Here is a 20,837-nt window from a genome sequence, read left to right as displayed (position 1 = left end):
TAAGCCCCACTCTGTGCTCCCTCCCTTTCGACGCTCAGCTCTGAGATCAAGATGCCCATTTGAACAGAGAGAAGGTAACAGACACAGAGTTTGTTTAATTGGCACCACCGGGACCCAGGACCCTTCCCTGCTGGGCTAGACTATGTTCTGCTCCCCGCTGTTGCCTTTAGAAACGAAGGTTGGGGGAGAACCCCTCTTTATTGATCAAGGGAAGGGACATGGCCCCTGAGTTCTGCTATTGCTTGTGATCTCTGCAGCAAATCGCTGTCTTTGCTGGGTGCAAAACCACCACCTCGGCCGTCCTTGTTCACTGCCTGCGCCAGAAGACAGAGGACGAGCTCTTGGAGACGTCGCTGAAGCTGGTAGGCATATCCATTCTCAAGGGCGCACAAGCCCCCCCACCCTTGCACTTGGCCCAGGCTTCATTATGTCAGTTGTCCCGTTGCCCCTGCGCCTGAGAACTGTCGGAGACAGTGTGTCTGGCCCCCAGCGAACAGTGTCAGTCTCGGGATCTGAAGGGGAATTTCTTTTTTTCTTTTTTATTAGGAAGTATCTCAAACATTTGCAAAGTTGAAAAGCAACATAATGGACAAATTGTATAATAATCTCTCACCTCAACCAAAACTTACTATTTTCCCATTCTTGTTTCCAAATGTATTTTAAAGAAGTTACGCATTACATATTCCCAGAGGTAACTACTGTTCTGAGTTTTGAGGATGGGATATTAAGAACAAAGATTTTGAGGAAGGTTGTCACAATGTATCTTGCTTAATTTAGCAACAACCTCAATTATAACCCAGTGGAGGTCCAGTTTTTTTGATTTTTCTGAGACTCTGCCTCAGTTGTGGTTCTAGAATAACCATGCATCCACGCACCCATCCATCCACCCACCATCCATCCATTAATCCATTCATCATCTTATCCATCTATTCAGCCGCCAGTCTATCCAATTTATCAATATTCTTTCATCAGTTTAATATCCATCCACCCATAACTTTCATTCATTTCCATCATCTGCACATCATCCAACCACCAGATATCTTCACCCCATCATTCAACCACCCGGAATCAATGATCCGTCCATCACCTAGTCAGCTAGTTATTATTCATCTATCTGCCAATCCATCCAGTTCATCCACACTCCCTGTATTGACCAGTTCCATCCATCATCTAGCCATCCATCCATCTACCCATCCATCTATCCCTCCATCCATCCATCCATCCATCCATCCATCCATCCATCCTAGGTGTAGGGAAAGGATAACTGGGGGGGGTGTGATGCAGACATTAATCAGATATAGTCTCTGCTGACAAGGAACTATCCAAGGAGAAACGCACTCATATACTTCATGGGTTAAGGGTGGTGGGAGTAGAGAGAGAGGAAATGCTCGTAATAGCAGGGGTGCTTCACAGAGGAGGTGACATTTGAGGACTGATGGATGGCTGTGACAGTGTGTCATCAGAAGGACACCCAGAGAATACAGCAGGAAGGCCCAATGGGAGCTATTCCTTCTGTGGGGGAAGGGTTTGAATGTGATCTCAGACATATCCCGAGCCCCTGGACTTTCTGTCTGGGCCCCCGGCTCCTGACGAGACTCTGGGACCCCAGGGCCAGGCCTCTGGCATCAGACTCCGCTCTGTTTCCTGGAGTGATTCCAATGTGGTCTTGGGGCTCGGATCTTGGTTTCTCAGGCTCAAATAAGGTGATCAGTGCACTCAAAGAATGAAAACACAACCATTTCTGATTCCTGGAAAGAGGCAAGTTTATTTCAGCAATTCTCCATTGGCATAAGAGGACCCAACTTATAAGAGAAGAGAGTTGGTGATTTTGAGGAAACCCAGAGCACTTAAGGACCCATGTTATCCTTGTGAGATTTTCTGAGACCCCGTAGAGTGTTTCCATGATTATCCACTCTCCCCAAAACACACACACACACACACACAGGCACACAGACACACACACCTCTGACTGGAAGGGCCACACCCATAGTAAGGAGTGCCTGACTGGTCCCTCAGTGCATACTGATCAGACCTATCAGCTACAGTGTAACATTACAAACGGTGCAATCTTAGCGACTATAGGACAAAGAGAAGCATGGGGTGGGGTGAATTTCAGTGAGCTTGTATAAGTCAGGACTTTCTCATGCAGAATGAGGAAACTCATCTCCAAGTGCCTTGAGTGGAAAAAGAAATGTAACAAAATCTTTAGGTAACTAACTGAAAACTAAACCATAGTTCAGGAGTACATGGTTTCAGGCATGGCTGGATCCAGATGCACATATATTATTAAGAATATATTTGCTCTATCCCTCAGCTTTTTTTTTTCCCCTCAGTGTTGGCTTCACTCTCAGACAAGTTTGTTCCCTAGGGAGGTAAAGTCAGCGACAGCACCTAGGCTTACATCCTGTTTAGAAACCATTCACAATAATTCCAGCAAAAGTTTTGGGGTAAAGTCTATTGGATTGACATGGGTATGTGCCCGTACCTGAACGAAATCTCTGTGGTCAGGGAGATGGGGCACCACAGGTCACATATAGGTGCTTGGATCTGTGGGGTGAGAGTGGGGAAAAGGGAGGTCCCCCAAAGGATGACTGGGATAGTGCTGTCTAGGGGAACAAGAAGGGGAAATGGTTGGAGGGCAGAGCAGGCAGGAACAGCAGACAGCTGGGTTCACCAGCACTCCCCTCCCACACCTACACCTGTGCCCCTGCCAGGGGAGCCAGCGTCCTGCCCACTTCCTCTTGGCCCAGCCAGGGTGGCACCGGGAGGGAGAACCTGACACCTTTGGCACACCGCTCACAAAGATCGGCTTTTGTCCCTGGAAGCCTTTTCATACACACCCTCTGCCTTTGTTTTCACAGAAATTTTTCACTCTTGATTTGTTTGGAGACCCCAGAGAGGTAAGGACTTCTAGTTTCTTGGTTACAGTTTGTAAGTCTTGACATGTTTAAGCACCAGTTAAATATGAATGAAAAGAACCCTTTGTTGGGGCTCATGTTAACTCTTGTGTTTGTATTGCTGAGGCCCAGAGAGGGCCAGCCACTTGCCTGGATAACAGAGCCAGGTGGACTAGACGTGGGACTGGAATGGGTTCCTTTGACTCCCAGCCCAGTGCTCCCAGTTATCAACTCTGTGTCCCCTGGGCCCAGCCTACCCCCCACTGCTTGTTTTCAAAAATGTCCCTCAGGAGAGGACTGGACTAGAAACTTTCACTATGGGGTGGTGGAGATAGCTGGACGCAGAGTTTCTTCAGGAACCTTCACTTAGGAGCTAGGCTTTCCCAGGGGGCTACAGGGTTGACGAGCTGTGCAAGCTACACGGTTTGCAGGGGCCTCCAGGAGGGGCAAGACTCTCCGTCCTGAGGACACCACCCTCCCAGCCACACCAGAACTCCAGGAGCCTCCCCACCTCCCTCCTCCTCCCCTCACGCCTTCCCCGCACGTTGACACTTCTGAGACATTATCTCTGCCACATTTTATAGTCCTATGCTCTCTGCTCTCTCCTGGGGATACTGGCACCTACCTTAAAAATGGTTGTGAGGATTCACAGAGATTCATTCGGCGAAGATTTCCTTAGCACTTACCATGTGCGGAGACCCGATTCAGGAGCTGGGGAAATAGCAGTAAAGCAGGCAAAACAAGTATAACGCCCTGTCCTCTTGGAGGGAAGGGAGAGCACAGCAAACATGGGGTTTGGGGATGGTCCTTCTTATGGAGACAAAGAAAGTGAGGAACGGGGATAGGGTTTGTGGGGGTTTGGATCTGCACAGCAGGGTCAGGCAATGGCTCAACAGGAAGGTGACATTGGGGCCAAGTTCTGGAGGCGGAGCAGAAGGCAGCCGTCAGGAAAACTGGAGGAAGAGTGTTCCAGGCAGACAGAAGAGCAGCTGCAAAGGTCCCGAGGCAGGAGGCCAGTGTGGCTGGTATGGAGGGAGTCGGGGGAAAGAACAGGCTTGGGGACAAAAAGGAAAGAGAGGTGGGGGCGGTCCCTTTAAAGGACTCGGAGTTTGATTTCAAGTGAGATGGGAAGTCTTGGGAGGGTTTTGAAAAGAGGAGGGTGTTGACTGTGGGTTTATAAAAGGGCTTTTTCACTGCTGCATGGAATTGAAGGTAGGGAAGGGTAGGGCAGTCCCAGGGAGACCAGCTGGGAGGCCCCTGAGCTGAGCAGTGTGGGCCATGGCCGCCTGGGCTGGGCCCATAGCACGGAGATGGTGAGACGGCCAGAATCTGGATAATTTTGAAGTCATGGCTGATGGGGTTTGCTAATGGACAGGATGTAGGGTGGAGGAGAAAGGGGAGGATAAAGCACACCCCTGGGGTTTTGACTTCAGCCTGGCGGTGCCTGAGGCCCACATGGGCAGCCCCTCGCAAGCGCCATGGAAGCAAGCGGCCGTGCTGCTCTGCGTCTCACTGGTGCCAGTCAGCCCCGCTGGATCAGATCGGGGCCCGCTGTCTCTCTCCCGGACTTAGACTATCTTCCCCCTGTACTCCTCCTCCCCACCCTTGCCCCACAATGCTGCCAGACTGACCCTTGTACACATAGGTCAGGGCATGTCACCTCCTTAAAAGGCTGGCCTTCCTTACAAGACCAGTGCCCTGGCCCCCATGGAGTTATTCCTTCAGAGCACAGCCGTGTGGCTGCTACGTGCCAGGCATTGGGCAGAAAATGTCCTGCACCGTCTGACCTCCCCCCCCCCCAGGCCATGGCCAGACTGGAGGAGGCTTTGGGCCTCTGCCTTCCAAGGCAGATTCACTTGACAGAGCTCCTCCTGTGGCCACCAGAAATGGCCCATCATTCATTGGCCCTCGCAGAGCAGACGCAGGTCCCTGGAGCCACAGGGGCTCAAAGCCCGGGGGTCGCCCCATTCTACCTGCCATGCAGCAGCAGGAAATAAGCCACATGGTGTGTGGAGCTGGAAACATGGCTCCTGGAGCTGGGGTCTACATGAGGGCTGTGAGCACTGCCCACGGGTCATAGCTGATGTGGATGGGGCCGCGTCCGGGTACCAGGTACGGTGCTGAGCGCTCTGCGCCGGTGCAGATGCTTCATCCCCATAACAGCCCAGCTTACAGATGACAGGACTGAGCACAAACGGTGAAATGAGTGTCCCAAGTTACCAGCTAGTGGGTGGTGGAGCCAGGATTCAAGTCCAGATAGTCCGACTCCTGAGCCCATGCTCTTCATAACTCCACAAGTGGCCAAGTGTGCAATATAACCAGACCCAGAGCCAGCTTCCCAGGTGGTGTTGAGGGGCCCCTGAACCTGGGCCCATGTGAGTAATTTTCATCAAAGGTAACCCCTAAAATGAAGATGTTTTTCAGTGCGTTGCGAGCCCATCCATGATGCTTTTTTTCATGCTTTTCCTCTCTAATAGGGAGTTGGGTGTTTGTGTAAGTACCTTGGTGATGGGGAGCTCACTACCTCCTCGAAGCAAACTGTTTATCAGTGGCAGCTTATGTTTAAAGACTTTATTTATTTATTTATTTTAGAGATAGAAAGAGAGAGAGAAAGCGCTCACAGGGGAAGGAGCAGAGGGAGAGGGACAAGCAGACTCCATGCTAAATCTGGAGCCCAATGTGGGGCTCGATCCCAAGACCCTGAGATCATGACCTGAGCCGAAATCGAGAGTTGGGTCCTTAACTGGCTAAGCCACCCAGGTGCCCCCAGTAGCAGCTTCTGTTTAAACAGAGACAGCTAAATACAGTCCATTCTTATTAATGGGGAGTTCCGTATTTGTGAATTCCTCGACTCTCTAAAATGTATGTGTAACCCCAAAATCAATGCTCGTGGCACTTTTGGCATCATTCACGGGCACGCAGGGAGTGACAAAAACCTCGAGCGACCATGCATAGGTTCTCACTCGAGAGCAAACACGGCTGCCCTCTTCTTCTTGTCTCATGTCTCACACTATTAACACTCGTCCTTTCCACGGTCTACGTAGGGCCACATTTTCCGCATTTTTGTGCTTTCTCTTGGCGGTTTCACTGTTGAAGATGGCCCGTGGGCGCAGCGCTGAGGTGCTGTCCCGCGCTCCTAAGGGCAACAAGGCTGTGATGTGCCCCGTGGAGAAAAGTCGCGTGTTAGATCAGCCTCCTTCAAGGTGACTCACGGGGCTGTGGGCCAAGAGCTCATGGTCACGGACCAGTAAGCGGCCGTGCAGGGAAAGGAAGAGGCAACTTGCCAGGCTGTCGGAGGCTGCTCGGGCGGGTGCTAGAGTAACACCGCGTGTGTGCTGAGGCTGCGGGAGGTTTTGTGAGATGCCGGTGGGTCACGGTCGTGCGGCCGAAGGTCAAGGAAGCTCCAGGCACGTTACCCAGGGCCCAGAAAGATGGCGAGCCCTTCTCAGCTGGTGTGCTATTATAAATAAACACTACACACAATTCACTATTTGTGAGCCATGCGTATTACATCAGGTGTCGTTAAACACGCATGGAACAGGGTAGACAAAAATGTGACCGGATAGTGGCAGGAACCTGACGTCGTACCTCCCCCAGGAGCGGCGCCTCAGCCCCTGCTGCTCAGCGGTCACGGCGGCTCCGACAGAACGCAGCTAGCGCGGAGACCAGAGCTGGCTGCAGCAGAGATCAGAGAGGCAAACGCGTCCTTCAAACTGGGGCCTAGAAATACATACATCCATGTATTTTATGTGTTTATATTAAAATCATATAAAATGTATGTTTATAAAGTCAATACTAAAATATATGCACATAGTTATATATTTTATATATTTATGAATTTAACACATTTGTATTTAATTTAATTTATACTTACATGCATATAATTATATGAAAATAGGGGCATCTGGGTGGCTCAGTTGGTTAAGTGTCTGCCTTCAGCTCAGGTCATCATCTCGGTGTCCTGGGATGGAGCCCTGCATTGGGCTCCCTGCTTAGTGGGGAGCCTGCTTCTCCCTCTCCCTCTGCCCTTCCCCCTGCTTGTGCTCTCTCTCTCTCTCAAATGAATAAATAAAATCTTTTAAATATATATATATGAAAATATATACATATATGTATACATGTATTTCTTTTCTTTTTTTTAGAGAAAGACAGAGCACAGGAGGTGGGAGGCAGTGGGGAGGGGCAGAGGGAGAGAGAGAGAATCTTAAGCAGGCTCCATGCTCAGTGCAGAGCCCAACCCTGGGCTTGATCTCACCACCCTGAGATCATGACCTGAGCGGAAATCAAGAGTCTGATGCTCAACGACCGAGCCACCCAGACGCCCCAGTGTATTTCAGTTTGAGTGAGTGTTGCCGCCATCACTTTACTACCACTGCTAGTTTCTGAGTCGACGTTCTGTCCTTCGGGGTCGCATGTACTTGGCCCGCTTTGTTCAGGAGCTTGAGTTCTGTGGCCACCACCCGTGGCCATGCAGGTCTGGGGTGCTGGCTTCCCGCTCAGACCGGCAGAGAAGGGGATGTGGGTGTGGCCTCTAGAGGGGAAGCCCAGACACCGTGACGCTCTCTTCCCCAGAGCCATCCCTTCCTGCCCACCGTGGTTGATGGTGTGCTGCTGCCAAAGATGCCCGAAGAGATCCTGGCTGAAAAGAAATTCAACTCTGTTCCCTACATCATCGGAGTCAACAAGCAAGAGTTTGGCTGGATTCTTCCAATGGTGAGAATGTGGGGTCTCCTTCGTTCTCCTCCCCTGCCCATTGAGTCACCATCTCTGCTTGCAGGGCTCCTCCTTCTCTAGACCCCTCTGAATCCAGAGGAGCTGTGCCCTTCACACAAGCTGACATTTCCGTGGGGAGCTTCTCTAGGATGGCCCAAGTGTCACCTGGGGACCCCTCTCCCCAAACACTATTGTCTTCTGATCTAAGAATCCTGAAGTGTGGGTGCCAGGAGGGCCTGGAGTAATGATCACTGGGCAGACACATTCCTATCTCTGTGACAGGAGTCAGGTCTTCCCACTCCCACAGAGCCTGGGAGAGGACGAGGCTTTCTGGGTGAATGTCTGCATTTAAGAGGTGGCTCTCAGGTCCTGGAGGAAACAGTTTCGGGTGGTAGATTTACATCTCAGAGGGCAGAGAAGGATTTGTAATTGCAAGCTCTCTAAAGTAGTTGCTCTAAGAGGAGGCTTGGGGACCTACCACCCTATTGCCAGGTTTTGGCCAAAACAAACAGTAAACTTGGGGCTTCCTGGGTCATCTGAGACATGTAGGAGTGTTTGTAAGGTCTGTGTTCTTTGCTCCAGAGCCCTCTGCTTCAACACTAGCCAGGCTTAAACCTTTCCTGTGTGTCGCCATGTCCAGGGTGGGGGTTCTTGCCTGATTCACACACACACACACACACACACACACACACACACACACACACACACTGCAAAAGCCCGGGATAACTCCTCTTCACATTGACTTTATCCTTTTGCACAGCTTGAGTTTCTGGATATAATAAGCCCATTTGTTTCATTGATTTTGCCCAATGCATCAAGGACCCATTCTTGTCTAAGTCATGACAAAGTGACCTTTAGCCTGCATTGGTCTGGTTGGTTGGTAAGTTTGGTTCTTTCTGCTAGTTCCTGATGATTCACAATCGTGTCACCATTGTTCTAACAGATGATGGGTTATCCGCTCTCTGAGGGCAAGCTGGACCAGAAGACGGCCACATCACTCTTGTGGAAGTCCTACTCTGTTGCTGTAAGAGGCTAGGGAACCACAGAACTGGCTGTAGACCCAAAGAGGGACAGAGACTTGCCCAGATTGCTGAGAATTAAATGGCAGGGTGAAGCCCAGGGATGGAGGGTTCTGTCCCCATTTTTCTGCCCTTCCCCCCTCACCACACAGGGTGGGAGTGGTTGCATAGAGTCACCATTCACACAAGCCATCCCGGGCTCTAGAAGCTGCATCATTCACCAGGGCGGGGCCAGGGGTCACTTTTACTTCTGCTCCATTTCAGAGAGTCCCTGAGGAACTGACTCCACTGGCCACTGAGAAGTATTTAGGAGGGACAGATGACCCTGTCAAAAAGAAGGACCTGTTCTTGGACATGTTAGGAGATTTGGTATTTGGTGTCCCATCTGTGATTGTGGCCCGTCACCACAGAGGTGAGTCCCAGAGGTTGGACAGGAGAGGGACACCAACCCCAGCAGCTTCTCTGTCTGTCCTGCCCACTTCTCAGCATAGACAGATATGTGGAAACCACCAAGGCCCCTCTAGGGCCAATCCCATATGGCCTGGGATGGGGCACAGTCTCACTTTGGGTCCGCCAGAAGGCAACTCTGAGAAGAGGATTTGAATGCAAGTAGCTTATCTGGGAAGGGATCCCGGAACACGCCAGTAGAGGAGGGCGGAAGTGGCACGGAAAGGGGAAGGAAGCCAACGCAGCTGCGCAGTGAGCAGCTGTCCGCTGTGGACACCCGGGGCTGTCATGTCTCCAGTCACGTCTCAAGATTATTCCGTGCGAGTGGCAAGGGAGCTGAGGTGTTTAGCCTCCCACTCCCGGGAGTCATGGGTTGAAGCCTGTTCCCAAGGGGCTGTTAATTCCCTAGAGATCTGACTTGCTGCACACATGGGCAGAATGGTCCTTTGGTCACCAAAGACCTCAGGCCAAGAGCTACGGAGGGTGGGGGTGGAAGTCCGGCTGGCGGGCCCAGAAGCTGGGTATGCGATGAGGGGCCAACGGCATCTACCACAGGAACGCCTTCCCCTGACGTTACCGTGGTCTGTGGGGCTAGAGGGCAAGTCTTAGAAGAGACGTCTCGGAAGGCTTTCAAGATCAGAGCTAGGGGCAAACTCATTTGTTAACTGGTGGAGCTGGGGGTGGGCTGAAGCCAAGCCTAGAACCAGGCTGGTCCAAGATCAAAAAAACAAAAGAAGCAAGCAGTGGGGGGTGTGGAGGTAGGTGTTCTAGACAGCGTCCATGCCTATGGCTGGCTTCTGTCCATCCTGGTGTGTGGGGTCTACCACAGCACCGTCCAACATCGATCCTGGGCCGTGTAGGTGCAGTATGAGGTCAGGGGTGGATACGGTCCTCTAGGGAGGATCCACCCCTCTGAGCGTGTTTTGGGGGTCCTCATAGACCTCTCCTTCACCTAGTCTGCCAGCCAGGAAATGGTTCTTGGTACAGACCTCTCTCTCTCTAACCATGCTGGGAGGGTTTTAAAGTTCAGGACTTTGTAGGCATGAGAAAAAGCAGCCGAGCTGACCTACTCTGTTCCCAAGCCCTCAGTATAGTGAGGACAGGTGCTGCTCCCTCCTGTCGAGGGTCCTGACGAAACTCTTCAGCCAAGGGCCACCTGCGGTCACATTTGCTCTTTTGTAAACTTGGTCTTGCGTCTGGATACATGTCTGATTTGTGGTATCTTATTCTGCTTTGTCTGCCGGTCCCAGCCATGCTGGACTTGTGTTTTTTTAATCTGGTATCCTGTGACTTTGAATTCATGGCGTTCTCTCATTTTGTATTTGTCTCACTGTCTTTTTGATGAGAAAGAACTTCTCTGAATATAAAATTAATATCCTACACTGGGGATATTATGTGGGAACATGTGAAGAAGAAATTCGATAGTACTCTAAATTCCTCCACCGAGAAACATCGGCTATAAATTTTTGATATATTTCTCTGAATAATCTTTCCACATCTTATGCATAACTTAGAAATTAATGTTATATCATGTTTTTGTTCATAAAACACTATTTTGTAAGCCTTTGTTCAATATCAATGAAAAGTCTTCAAAAACATCCACTATTTCACAGAATGATGCATCAAAATTTACTCTAGCATTCCCTGTCCTACTGGATATTTAGTCTAGCCGGATCTGTATTTTAATGTGAGAAAAAACATTATGCTCAGTCTTATGTGCATAAATCTTTAACCAAGGCTCTAAAAGTTTTCTTAGGATTGGATATTAGAAGTGAAATTCCCAGGCACGGCCCTAAGAGCATTTCAAAATTCCTGATACATGTTGTGAAATTTCTTTCCATTGTATGAATGGGATTTCTTAATTCTCTCACTTGGGAAACTCAGATGTAAAAATAAAGATAATGCTGCCGATTTCGTACCCTTTTCCCTGCAAAAACAGACAAACAAACAAAAACCAACAACAAGAAACATTGCCATGTTTTCAGTGACATACTTAGATTACTAACTCTGTCCTCTCTGCTTCTCCTGTTTTCCTGTTATCCTAATCTGTGCCCTACTTTCCTTGTGTTGTGCCTGTAGGAATTTTATACATCTCCGAGTTGTATAGGTAGAAAGCTTTTAAAAAAAAAAAAAAAAGAAGAAGAAGAATTATCTTTTGTGCAGCGTGCTGCCCAAAGAAGTTCTCTCCTTCAGGAAAGGTTCAAGGAGCTCCTTCCTAAAACTTCTGAGTGGTGGAGGTGAGGTTACAGCCCCTTCTCTCAGTGAGTTCTGCTTGACCTTGAAGCAGCTGCTAACAGGTGGATGTCAGACCCATGGAGGGTTGCTTCTTCTAGACAACACCTCTTGCTAAATAAAGGGTGCATTGACGGGGGTGAGTGAGGCAATTCAGTAAATTATTCCACATCCTCATGTTGGGATGGCATATATGGTTAAGTCATTTTTGGACAAATATTTAATGATATGGAGAAATGATTATTGTCTATTTCAAAATGACATATACAACATCATCCCATTTTTATATGCAGAGAAGGGATATATGCTAAAATATGAACAGAGGTGTCTTTGAATGGTGGGACTGTAAGTGATCTTTTTGTTCATCCATTGTTCCTGCACTTTCCAAGTTTGTTGTTATATGCAAGGGGGAAAACGCTGTGCAGTGATGTCTCCTCCAGCTCCACCAGGGACACGGCCAGTCCCCCGTGAGTGTTAGGGTGGGTGTTAGTGTCCATGCCAAGCGCTGAGCTCCCCAAGGTGGTTAGCCCTGAAGGAGTGCGTGAACTGCAGGAGAACTGACTCCTTCTGGGGGCTTGGGGAGGGGATTCCAAGAGCGGGGACTGGAAAAGCAAGAGAAAGCCACCTTTGTCCTCCCTCAGAGACCCCCTTCTCTCTGCTGCCACCACTCTGGGCGCAGCAGGAAGCAAGATAGGAGGTGATGGAGGAATAGAAAATGCTGGGTTTTTGGTTTCCCAAGATACAAGAGACAGATTGTGCCTTTTCCCCATGTTTGTATTTAAATATCTGAGCTGTCAGACCAGCAACTCAGATTTGCATCACTCCTCCCTAGAAGTTAGGTGAGAAAAACACTGGAAACTGTCCAAACTGGGCAGAATAGAGGCACCTGTTGGGCCTGTGGGGGAATCAGACCCAGCCTGCTTCCAGCAACACACGGCAGCGGCTGCAGTGTGTCCGTGGATGTCGTGGTGTGGGAACGCATCGGTAGGCAACGGCGTCTGTGGGTATTGACCCAAGGCCCCTGTAATGGTAGTCATTTTGAATGGATTGATCCCCCAGTTTCAACATTTCATGCATTCAACCTGGGCTCATTGATTTGCTCACTACCTGGCTCCAAGCCAGTTTCACCTCCACCAACGGTGTGTCTTTAAGCAAATCGCGGACCTTTCCCAAAGCTCGGTTTCTCTGTTGTGCTGGTAACCAGGGCTTTTCTGCAGGTCCACGCAGTGTCTAGCACACAGTCGGTGCCAACACTGGGCAGTTGCTATTAATGTTGCTGTTGTTGTGTACCCAGGACCCAGGTGGACCTCCCTGTCCCGGAGCGCTCAGGGGCCCTGGAGACCTTGGCGCCATCCAGGTGTGCCTCTGGGAATGTGAACTGTGTGTGAATCCATGTCTTCCCAGATGCCGGAGCCCCCACCTACATGTATGAGTTCCAGTACCATCCAAGCTTCTCGTCAGACATGAAACCCGAGACGGTGGTGGGGGACCACGGGGATGAGCTCTTCTCTGTGTTCGGGGCCCCGTTTTTGAAAGGTGAGGCCCTTTGGTGACTCCGAACGTGGAGTTAGAAGATCTGGATTCACGTCTCAGTTTAGTGGTGGGCTTGGGCAGGTTCCCCTTTCTCTCTAGATCTTACCCAAATACACCAGAGTGGGGCTGAGCTACAAAGATTTCCAACCTTTCTCTCTTACTCCGACACTCATGTTGGAGAAGGTATACTCACGTGTCCCCGTTTGCAGCGTCTCTAAGAATTTGGGCCTGGGTATCCCTAAGACACCTGGAGGGTCACCTTCAGGGCCCTGCTCAAGGGCCAGAATGCCACCACTCACCCCCCCCCCACAAGAGTGTATCAGAATGTGAGAGTAAGGTTAGCATGGGTGTTGACCTTGAATCGGGGCTAATGTGCGTCTGTGTGTCTGTCTATTCAACCAGCTATCTACCTAAAACTCATGTTTCTAAACTTAATATGTTTAATAGTATTGTATTTTAAAGAAGACCTCTCACAAATATCTCCACTGTCCTAACTAGCAGCTGTTAGAGATGACCCATTTCTTCTTGAAATGCGGTTTTGACTCAGTAGGTCTGGAGTAAGGGCTCAGATTCTGAATTTCCCACAAGCTGTCGAGGGCTGCCGACAGTAACCCATGCTTGGAGGAGCAAAGGCTTTTTTCTTCTTCCCCACAGGCGGTGCCTCCGACGAGGAGGTCAGGCTCAGCAAGATGGTGATGAAACTATGGGCCAACTTCGCCCGGAGTGGGTGAGCTCAGTGGCAAAGAGGGAGCAAGGCTGGGGGAGGGCCGGGCGTGTTGACTGGGAAAGGCAGCTCCCAGCCCTGTGACCCTGATGAGGAGAGTTCTCTGAGCGTGAACAGGCTGCCTGGGATTTGGTGAGCTCCCTGCCTCTGGAGGTGAATGAGCCTCCTGGCGGAAATGAAACCAAGAGGTCTTGAAAATCTCAAAGTGTTGTTGGGGGACCCCACAGTAGCTCTGGGTAATTCTCACTTGGTTCTGTTCCCAGGAACCCCAATGGGGAAGGGCTGCCCTCTTGGCCGGCTTACGACCAGAAGGAAGGGTACCTGCAGATTGGAGCCACCACTCAGCCAGCCCAGAAGCTGAAAGACAAGGAAGTGGCTTTCTGGACTGAGCTCCTGGCCAAGGGGGCAGAGGAAAAGCCGCCTCATACAGAACACGTCGAGCTGTGAATGGGAGGCCTGGCTGGCCTGGGGGCCCAGGGAGCCCAGACAGGGGCAATCTACAGGTGTTTATGAGCCAGAGAGGGATCTTACTGTGGAGGCTGGGGATTGTCTGGTGGAGGAGGGCAAGGGTCAGGGAGGGGGAATTGGGGAATAATTCAATTTGGGGAATAAATTCTTTTGGAGACCAAGTCAGTTTCTGTGTCTTGGGCTCAGAAAGAGAAGGGTGATAGCGTGTGCACCATTGTCCGAAAGGTGCCTCCAGTGGGGATGGCTTGGCCCTGGGAGCTGCTGAGGGGGCCTCTGTCTCTGCTCTGTGTCTCTGGGCCCTCAACAACTCCCAACAACGGGGTGGGGTGGCCAGAGCGCAGTATCCCTCTCCTCCATGCAACACTTGGAGGTGAATGCTTGCTGTCAACCCTGTGAATTTTAACACGAGGCCCAAGAACACTCAACGAGGAAGTGGCAGACCGGACCAAGTACATAATTTTCTGTGCAAAATAAAAATAAGCCTTATTTTTAAAAATTATGAAGAATTTCAAGATGTCAACAGCAGAGCGTTAAAGCGACCATGAGCCTGGGGCTTTGGGTCTCACGCCTGTGAAGCCCACCCTGGCGAGAGAGCTGGGATGTAAACCTTAGCACTCTGGCTCTAGAACTTGAGGCCACAGAGCAATCCTTCCTTCCTAAACAGGATGCTTTAGAGATCCTATTCTGGGCTTGTCCTGATCAACGGAGTTCATTGGCTTCCTGCCAAAAGCACCCATTTGCCTGACGGTCCTCTGCTGCCCTCTAGTGGGCACTGTTCATATAGCCACACCGGCCTCAGGGTGATTTTGCAGCTGATTTTGCAGCTCCACCCATTGAGGGTCTGGGCTGGCCTCTTCACTCGCTTTATTTTATTGTCAAATAAAGTATGGCACAAGTGATGCTATGCCTCAAGGGTCCTTTGCCCGTGCACACGCACTCTCTTGAACCCACGTGACTGCCGTGTGGACAAGCCCCGGCCAACCTGCCGGGAAGGAGATGTCCGCGGAGGTCCTGTCGAGGACCAGCCAGCCTCCAGCTGACCTGCAGCTGCAGACACTTGGGTGAGCCAGGTCAAGATCAGCTGAGGCCGGCCAGGTCGGCGGAACTTCCTGGGTGGCTCACAGGCCCATCAGCCAAATACGCGGCTGCTGTTTTACGTTTGAGGCTGGTGTATGACACAGCAAATCACCTCCAGACAGACTATGTAACAGCCAAGTACGATCACATCACTTCACCGACCTAAAGATTTTTAATGGCTCCTCACTGCCCTGTGGACAAAGTTCCATCTCCTTCTCCCAGCTTGGGAGGGCCCTCATCATCTGGATTTTACTTTTCCCTGCAGCCCTTGCACATGGAAATTTCCACTGCAAGTTTCTTCAGATCCTTCAGTTTCTGGTGCTCCCTGTAATCCTTCATGCATCCGTGCTGTCACTGTTGCTAGTCTTAGCACCTGGAATTTTCCCCCTGACTCAGCTCAGGTATCACCTATTGTGGGCACCCCTCTCTGGTCTCCCCAGGTGGGGTTCTGGGCACGATTCCTCTGCCAGGTTTTGAGATGGTCTTGTCTCACTCGTTTCTGTAAACGCAACCATCTACTGAGGGCTGACCATGTGCCAGAAACTCATCTAGACACAGGAGAGGTAAACAGAAGTGGTTGCTGCCTTCTGTCCCCCAGGCTGCTGGTCCCCTGAAAGATCATTTCAACAAATTGTGGCAAGTTTGGTGAGAGGGGTAGGTTAGGAAAGGCTTTTTTTTCTAGGGGTGACATCGAGGGACAGATAAGAGTCAGCCAGTTTCAGAGAGAGGGAAAAGGCCCAGGGATGAGGCCCAGGGACACGGGGTGTCCTTGGGGACACATCTGCAGCTAGTATGGGGTGACTGGAGCAGAGGGGGGGAATGAAATGAGGAAGGAGTCTGGATTTACTTTGAAGGCACTGGGGAGACACCAGTGGGCTACAAATAAGTATGCAGTAGGTGCTCAATATATGTTTCCTTAACAGCATATCATCTGCATCCTCCATCAGACTAAGAGTTTCTCGATGACAGGGTTATTCCTTCTTTGTCTACCCAGTTCCTTTCTGGTACATACTAGGACCAGGTATGGTTCTCATCAATGAATGAATGAGTAAATAAATCCACCCAAGATACAACAAAACAAACCAAATGGATCTTCTCATCCAGACAAGAATCACTTCTCACTCCTCTGGTTCGGGGAGGTGTTGAGGGTTCCCACAGGCGCTGAGGAGGGTCCGGAGACCAAAGACCCCTGAGTCCTCAGGGCTTCCCTCAGCCTCTGAGAGGCAGCAGGAGTGTGCGATGGCGCCACCTGGTGGCTACGGCCATATTCTGCGTTAATCAGCTGCTTCCGTTGCTAAGGCGCAGTCTGGCCAGAAAAGGTGAGAGGGAAGCTGGAGCGAGCAGAAGGGTAGAAACATTCTGCTCAGCGGACACACATCCCCACCCGTTCAGCCAGCCTCGAGGGACCTCTGGGGATGCCAACCCAGGTCTGCCTGTCCTCCCCTGCAAGACCTGAGCCCTGAGTACCCCCCTCCCCCAAGAGAGGAACTGATCTCAGACCATGGGGCACAGAAGCCCTTAAGGATCGCTGCTCAGGCCAAGGTGCTTTCCACAAGGGCCCCGCCGTTCTCAGCAGATGGTGGAATCCAGGGGGCGGCGCCACAGGAGAGAAGGCAGTGACCAGGGTCGTCCCAATATCCTTCTTGTCCTTCTCCTAAAAGAACCCGGATTTTGTTCGGGGCAGCAATGTACCAGCAACAAATTCCAGACACCCTGACGGCTAGAAGTTGCCCTGATACATGGGTCTGGCCAGTGAGACACAGGCAGACATTGGGCCGGCGCTCCCGGAGACCTGTTCTTCTCCAGGGTAAATGGTTGCAGACTCAGATGGCCTCTGCCTTTTGTCCTTTCTCTGTATTTCCCTCCTTCCTGCCTGAAAGGTGGGCAAGATGTCTGCAGGTGGATCAGCCTTCTCTCTCTCTCTCTCTCTCTCTCTCTCTCTCTCTCTCTTTCTCCATGAGCATGAGAACCACGGGTTATGGATGGTGGAACAGAAAGCTAGAAGTAGTCCAAATCCTTGATGACTTTCTCAGGTGTCTCCAGAGCCACCCCAGGCTTCGGGGAATGTAAGGCAGAGACCTGCTCTAAAGTTCTTCTCTGAGACCAAAGATACTTCTCCTCTTCTTCCTGCTGAGGAACACGTCTCTCCCTGGCCCATTGCTTGCTTGTCACAAGAGAATGAGAAAAACCTCATTTGTTAAGGGGCCATAGTTAGATTCCTGTTACACCTGTCATTCTAACCTTTAGAGGAGATAGATAGGGAGCCCAAGCGGAAGCTGTATTTGGCATAAAGAACCAGAGAGCGCAAGGTTAGGGCGTGCTTGGAGAAAGCCAGCACAGGTATCTTCTCTGGGAGGCAGGGAACCTCTGTGTGAGATGAACTCTCTTACGGTGGTGGCCTGGCGCAGGTCACGTGCTTCCTAGCACATTGCAGACACTTAAATATGTATGCTAAATGCATGCACGTTTAAGCACGTCTGTGTGTGTATACATATACGTAACAGGTGTATGTAAATTATCTATGCGTATGGATTACAGATGGTTCGTAATGAAGAGGGTGTTGGAGCTAGTTGAGGACCCATGCTACTTCCAGCTGGGCTGTGTTATGCCTGTGTGGCCAGGGACCAGGGACAATGGCGTATCAGAGTGGTTAAGAACCAGATTCCCTGGGTGCCAACCCCAGTGTCACCAACTGGTACGTTATTTCAACTCTTTGTGTCTCAGTTTCCCCCACTTGTAAATGGGGGGTAATAATACTGCCTCGTGGTCTCGTCAGGAGAATTCGGTGAGCTGAAATTTGCAAAGCCCTTGGAACAGTACCTGGCACTGGGTAAGCCGGTGCGTTGGCTAATTAAACGTCAGCGCAGTGCATTGGCCTTGTCTCAGGGGCTGATGCTTCTAAGGTCTCAGTCCCCCTGGGAATGCATGGCTGTTGAGACTGGAGGGCCCCATTCTGCCTTTAATAAAGCCAGGGAGTCCTTGTGCCAAGTTTCGGTGGGGGCCGCTGTAAGTATAATAATCCAGTTAACAATTCTAATCTTGGCTCTCATGCTCCCTGATCTGACTCCATGGCTCATTTGCAATGTCCGTGTTGTCTTTCCTTCCTTACCTGTGAAGTGGGAATGCCTCGGATGCCGCCCCACCCCTTACTCTTCGCTACTGATAGGGTATTATTACTGTGTGTGGCTGGAGATGGGGGTCAGGGTTCAATGGCGTTTACCAGGGGAGCCTGGGGGGCTGTCATGCAAGAACAGAAACTTAGCAGGGACCTGGGAATGTGCTCAGGTGGGCAGCAGGTAGGTCCAGATGTTGGGCTGACCGTGGCCTTCAGGTCTGCACCAGACTTACTGTGTCCAGGGGCTGGGCTTGCTTCAGGCCCCTCCTCTTTGGATTGCGAGTCTGCCCATCCTCAGCTGGTCCTCTGGACCACAGCCTGAAGCTACAGGGGGGATGGGGGCTGTCCCCCCCCTCTGAAGACATGCTCTGCTCGCAAACAATCCGATTCTGGCTCCTGGGTATGTGCAGGTAATGGACTTGGCTTGGGCCTTCTCTGGGGACGGAGATGGTCTTCCTTGATTTCCTGCAGCCCAACCCCTTCCCTCCAGGCCCTGTTGATCTGGCCCAGCTCAGCTCCTCCCAGGCCCGAGGCCGACACAGCCAGGAGCTGATAAGCACGACACCAGAAGTCACTGAGTTGCCAGCTCTTGCGGGAGTCTCTGGTCCCCACACTTCTGTCTGCTCCTCCTCTGGGTTGGAGCTGAGGTCAAGGCCTGCCTGAGTCGATGCCCGGCTGGGGGAGCCTCTCCCGTGCCAGCAGCCTGAGGGGGGCTGACAGCAGAGGGCTTGCGGGGCAGGCGGGTCCTGCAGAAGGCTGGCTGCTGCCTGGCAAGGCCCGTGGGTCCTGGTATTTCCCGAAGCTTGAACTTCCTGCCCAGGTAGTCCCGTGCACTGGGGCCCAGGGAGACTCGGATTTGGCTACCGAGACCCCAATTCAAACCTCAGCGGCACCAGCAAAAGGAGGTGACAATGGAACAGAGACACTGTTTGGGCTGCAGGCAAATACAGCAATGACTGGGCTGCCTTTGAAATGGGCAAAGGTGGGGGAGAGGGAGGAGATGGACATTTGTCACAGAGCTGATCTGCACTAAACATGTAACAAGAACCACGGAGCAGGCACTCTTCTGAACACAAGGTTAACATTCAGTCCTCCCCATGGCCCCAGCACTTGTCCTTCAGTGGCTGGGCGCCCTTGAGTGGGTCACCTGTCAACCCCAGCCCTCCACTCCCTCGTCTGTCCAGTGGGACCGTTGTGAATGCTACTGCCTACCTCACAGGGTCGCTGCCAGGAAAACAAAGGACATGTTGGATGTGGGATGGATTCAATGCAAACTCAACACGAATGGGGTGACAGACATTTAGAAATAAGCTCTGCTGTTGTCCATGTTTGGCTGGGGTTGGAGAACAGAGACTGACACCGTGTATCACCAGAAGAGAGAGGCCCCCAAAGGTCATGCTAGTCTCAAACATCTGAGAATTTGACGAATGTCTTCTCTCTCCCACAGAAGCAGACACAAACTCATCAAAGACAAAACTTCAAAAGTTCCAAAATTCTTTGAAGTCCATCCATGAATAGTTTTCATAACCCCTGACCCATTATACAGATGAACAAATTGAGGCCCAAAGAGAGTGCCTCACTCCTCTCAGTGCCTTCGGAAGGAGGCAGAAACGAAGCTACGGCTCTCCACAAGCAGGCCGGGGCTGTGATTCAATGGGGGAACGTGGAAAAGGCTGCGGCTGCCTCAAGCAAGGCTCCCCTGTGCGGGCTTTTCTGCCACATCCGTCAGCCGAGGGCACAGGGCGGCAGCCAGGGTTGCCGGGCGCCCGGTCGTCCCCAGAAGAGCTGCCCTTTCTGCTTCTGGCCCAACCTCCCTCCGCTACACCCGCAGGGCCGGTTACTCATGAAATGTCAGCATGCACAAAGGCAAGGCTGCAAACCGGGCTGCCTTTCGTTTGGTTCATTATAATAAACCCTAACTCTGATTCTGGAGTTCAAACAGAACGACCAGAATCCTAGTACCCTCTCTGGGGTGTCTGCCCAATGGCAGTTCGACAGGCCAAATCACTCCCCACCCCAAGATCCTTGGCACGAGTGTATCTGCTTGTCCCAATGCTGCCGCGTGAGCTGGGGCTCATGGCTCTCCACAAAGAAGCCCCATGGAAGGGACTTTAGAGGTTGTGCAATCTCTTTCCCCCACCCCCGTGGGACACCGTGTCCCCTCTATAACCTGCCCAAGAGACGTTTTCTGCTAGCTGCTTGCATATCTCCAGTGACGGGAAGCTCGCCACTGCCAGCCCATTCTCTCTTCTCGTGTAATCTTGTAAGCTCTTTTCTTGGACTTCCTATTACTGGTTTCAATGCAGCCTTCAATCAGCGGGTTCACCGCCCCCTCCCTGATAGCCTTCACATATTTGGAGACATACACTGGATTGTTTTTTGTCAATACCTTGTTTATATTGATGTCACTTTAAAAATAATAATTAAAAATTAAAACTAATAACAATAAAAATAATATTTATTAAAAATAATAATAATAGTACTTAGCAACAAGGACCTATGTGTTAATGTATCCTTCTCTCCCCAGAAAAATGCACGCGGGCAATAATGGGTTGTGCACTGAATGTGATCCAACTGCAGCTCCCCCCCCAACTGAAGGTTCTGATCCCCTT

General features: G+C 51.0%; 1 protein-coding gene across 2 annotated transcripts in view; it reads left to right on the top strand.

Annotated features, from left to right (window-relative positions):
• CES1 (carboxylesterase 1) overlaps positions 1–14,194 on the top strand; it is a 28,746-nt gene extending 14,552 nt beyond the window's left edge. Inside the window, exons 7-14 of one of the 2 annotated variants that reach the window (XM_026494784.4) lie at positions 258–362; positions 2,862–2,900; positions 7,470–7,610; positions 8,554–8,634; positions 8,894–9,041; positions 12,713–12,844; positions 13,496–13,568; positions 13,829–14,194. In XM_026494784.4, the coding sequence (XP_026350569.2) occupies positions 258–362; positions 2,862–2,900; positions 7,470–7,610; positions 8,554–8,634; positions 8,894–9,041; positions 12,713–12,844; positions 13,496–13,568; positions 13,829–14,012 (903 nt within the window). In that variant the 3' untranslated portion in view covers positions 14,013–14,194. The remainder of the gene's footprint in view (positions 1–257; positions 363–2,861; positions 2,901–7,469; positions 7,611–8,553; positions 8,635–8,893; positions 9,042–12,712; positions 12,845–13,495; positions 13,569–13,828) is intronic. The other variant, XM_044382393.3, reaches the window with a different exon arrangement.
• Positions 14,195–20,837: the final 6,643 nt, after the last annotated feature.

This window comes from Ursus arctos, unplaced genomic scaffold (assembly GCF_023065955.2).
Source record: "Ursus arctos isolate Adak ecotype North America unplaced genomic scaffold, UrsArc2.0 scaffold_19, whole genome shotgun sequence".
NCBI lineage: Eukaryota > Metazoa > Chordata > Mammalia > Carnivora > Ursidae > Ursus > Ursus arctos.
Note: the sequence above shows the minus strand (reverse complement) of the source record. Positions and strands in the feature narration are given on the sequence as shown.